The sequence below is a fragment of the Eimeria acervulina genome, genomic scaffold (genome assembly GCF_000499425.1).
Source record: "Eimeria acervulina Houghton genomic scaffold, Eah_scaff915, whole genome shotgun sequence".
NCBI classification, from domain to species: Eukaryota; Apicomplexa; class Conoidasida; order Eucoccidiorida; family Eimeriidae; genus Eimeria; species Eimeria acervulina.
In genome coordinates, this window is record NW_013549519.1 from 7,497 (window position 1) to 10,719 (window position 3,223).

General features: G+C 44.1%; 1 protein-coding gene across 1 annotated transcript in view; it reads right to left on the reverse strand.

The window, feature by feature from the left end:
• Positions 1-2,743: 2,743 nt before the first annotated feature.
• EAH_00052000 (hypothetical protein, conserved) overlaps positions 2,744-3,223 on the reverse strand; it is a gene marked incomplete at both ends in the record, with an annotated part of 1,824 nt that continues 1,344 nt past the window's right edge. The window contains one exon of the mRNA XM_013394103.1: positions 2,744-2,755. Coding sequence (XP_013249557.1) covers positions 2,744-2,755 — 12 coding nt within the window. The remainder of the gene's footprint in view (positions 2,756-3,223) is intronic.

Below are 3,223 nucleotides of genomic sequence, written 5' to 3' on the forward strand. Positions count from 1 at the left end.
ATACTCCATAGGATTGATGCAGTGTTCAAATTCCCCTTCGTTGCAGAGTTCTGCACTGATATTTGCACATTCTTGGTCTAGCTGGCTCTGGAGAGTTTGAGACTGAAAGGAAACAGAAGGAAAAGAGTATTCATTCAAACAGTAAAAGAGAGAAGAAGACAGGAGGAAAGCAAACACATTCAAACCGCAAGAAACAACAACATACAACAAGCGTTCAAATGCAGCTGTTCAACCTGCACATTCCCAGACAGGAAACATCTCAATTCTTCTGCCTTCTGCTCAGATCAGAAGTGGAAGGGAACTAAAATGCTTTTTATTTGAATTTCGTCTTTAATAAACCAAAATTTGAGGCGAAACGACGAAAGTCTTCAGCCATTCGAGAAGAATACTCACACCGGCGGTCTCGGCAGGAGCTGAAACGCAAGCAAGCGGCACACCGCAAAAGAAAGAGGGAATTTGCTCAACTTTCATCTTTTTAGTATTTATAATATCCTTTGTAAAGGAATATACTCACAAAAATAAAATCCGATCATGAGAAATAAGAGGATCGCGACGGTCCTGCGGAGCCACGCCATAGTACACGCGGGTGTCGGCCTCAACTTTGCTGTATTCATTGCAGCAGCTACATAGCAGTAATAAACTTCTTCACACGGCCAAGGAAAAGGCAAAAATGAAAAGAAAAATATAGAAAAAAAACAGTAACAAGCACAGCAGAAGTCGGCGGTGGTGCGGCTCCGGGCCTCCAGCTACACCGCAACGGTTGAAACGTAGCTGCATGCGGATTTCTCTGTTTTTCTCTTTCTTCTAAAAGAACTTTATATGAAGCATTTTATTTAAATTCATTTCTTTTGTTCTGGAGCAAATTCGTGCAGAAGCAGAGGGGCTACGCCTGCATGCATCTATTGAATCGACGTTTCATCGCTTTCTTTTCATCCGTTAAGTTGTTACTGCAATACATTTAAAATACAGAATTTTGATGAGTTTCACAAGTACATTAATTCACTTGTATGAATTTGTTTGTGTATAGAGGTGCTTCGCTGCATTCTAGTCCTTGTTTTCTACTGCAATACTGCAATACAAAACTAACTGAGTTTTTGTTTTAACTGTATTGCCTGATCTTGGTTTATATAGGAGCTGTTTGGCTTCCTTCTAAGCATAGAACAACTCCATAGAGAAGCTTGATAACTTATCCTTCTCTTTATTACTTTAAATTCATAGAAAGGCCCTTCTACATATGACGCACCCCTCTCTTCTTTATTATTTTAACGAGCTACTGTATAAGGAGGCACTTCTTAATACTACGAATTCTCCTCTCTATTACTCTAGCTATCCTTATAAGGAGGCCATTCTTTATACAGCTGGGGCATCTATGCTTTAGCTTCATCAATGCAGATTAAACAATACATACACTCTGCTGCTGAGTGGTTAGGAGGAAGCCTCTATCTCTATCATATGGTGTATATCAACAAACAAACCCTATTAAAGGAATAAGGCATTATTTCTGTGCCTTGAGTGCTCTGCTTTCTTCTTTCTTCTCTCTTCTTTCTTACTCTCTGTCTGCAACCCCTTTACAGCCGTCATTACATTTCCATATACACCCGAGCAATATCATATTAGCCTTGCTGTAGGGGTTGAGGTGTCTGTTTATATAGCTAGCTACTGCTTTGCAACTGGCTACTGCTAGATACAGCTAGCTAGATACAGATAGCTAGATATGGATAGCTAGCGATAGCAAAATTTCTGTATCTAGCTAGCTGTATCTATATGCAGCTGGCTAGCTACACCTAGCCACTGCATTGCAACTAGCTACAGCTAGCGACCGGCAGCTAGTCACCGCTAGCTAAGTGAAACTAGTGGCTAGCTAGCTACAGCTAGCTACAGCTAGCTACACGAAAATGAAGCTGCATCCCAGTAATATACTTGTGAAGGATCTTCTCTCCTCTATCTGTCTCTCTGTTTATTGCTGCTGCAGCACAAAGGCACCGGGCTTGCTGGCTGGGGTGTCTCCTTGAATTCTCAACTGTCTGCAGAGACAGCAGATACACCTGACGAAGCCTGCTTTGACGCAAAGGAGACAAGAAAGGGTCCTCTGTACAAACGTCAGGAAGGGGGCTTCGACTGTCGCTGCCCCTGAGGTGTATGTACACCTCAGCCATCCATGCATGCATGCACAGAGAAGGTAGACATCATTGTTGTTTTGTTTGAACTCTGGGAGTTTACGCGGTGATAAGGAGACAGTTTCGATGGAGAGCCATTGGCTAGCTGTAGCTAGCTGTAGCTAGCTGCAGCTAGCTGGGCGCTAGAGGCGCCTCACTGTGTGTAGCTAGCTGCAGCAAGCAGCTGTCTCCTCTCCAGAAGTGTCTCCAGAAACATCAGAGACTGCCGCTTGACGAAAAAGAGACAAAGGAAGAACATGCTGCAGCTCCTGTTGTTGCTGCCGCCGCCGCCGCCGCTGCTGCTGCTGCTGCTGCTGCTGCTGCTGCTGCTGCTGCTGCAACTTCTCCCCCTAATACATCTAAAGTTCAGTTGTGGCCTCTCAACTTCACCGCAACACCGCCAAAGGAGAAGGAGGCCGCTGTGCCTCTCTGCGGTGTATGTACACCTCGGCATTGCAGCAGCAGCAGCAGCAGCAGGAGCGGCAGCAGCAGCAGCAGCAGCAGCTGCCACAGCAGACCTGCTGCATCTATCCCCCCTGTTTGAGTTGTACGTACACCTCAGATAGGAGAGACAGCCAGATGGTTTTTCATGTATTTTCCTGCATCAATACACCGCACATAAACCTTTTTAATTCAACACGGTTTGTCTCTTCTTTGTCAGAGCGCTACTTCTTCTTTTTAAGTCTCTGTCTCCTTTCTGATTGTCTGTTGCTTTATGTATATTTGTTTCTCCCGGCTATATGTCTCTCCTTTAATGTGAAAGTATATTACTAATGAGTTGTTATTTATCTACTGTTAATATATTTATTTGTTTGTTTTGTTATTGTTGTTTGTCTTTTTTCTGCTTTATGCTGGTTTGTGCTGCAGTGTTGAGTTGGGGTGTATATGCAGGTCGCCGCATGCACCAACATATTTTCTTTGTTTGTTTGTTCTAAGACTTTATTGCTATCTATTCTCTCTTGATTGCCTCTAGCCACCAGCCGTAGCGATACAAGCAGCAGCAGCAGCAACGATAGAAGCAGCAGCTGGAGCACCAGTAGCAGCAGCACAGAAGCAGCAGCAGCGGC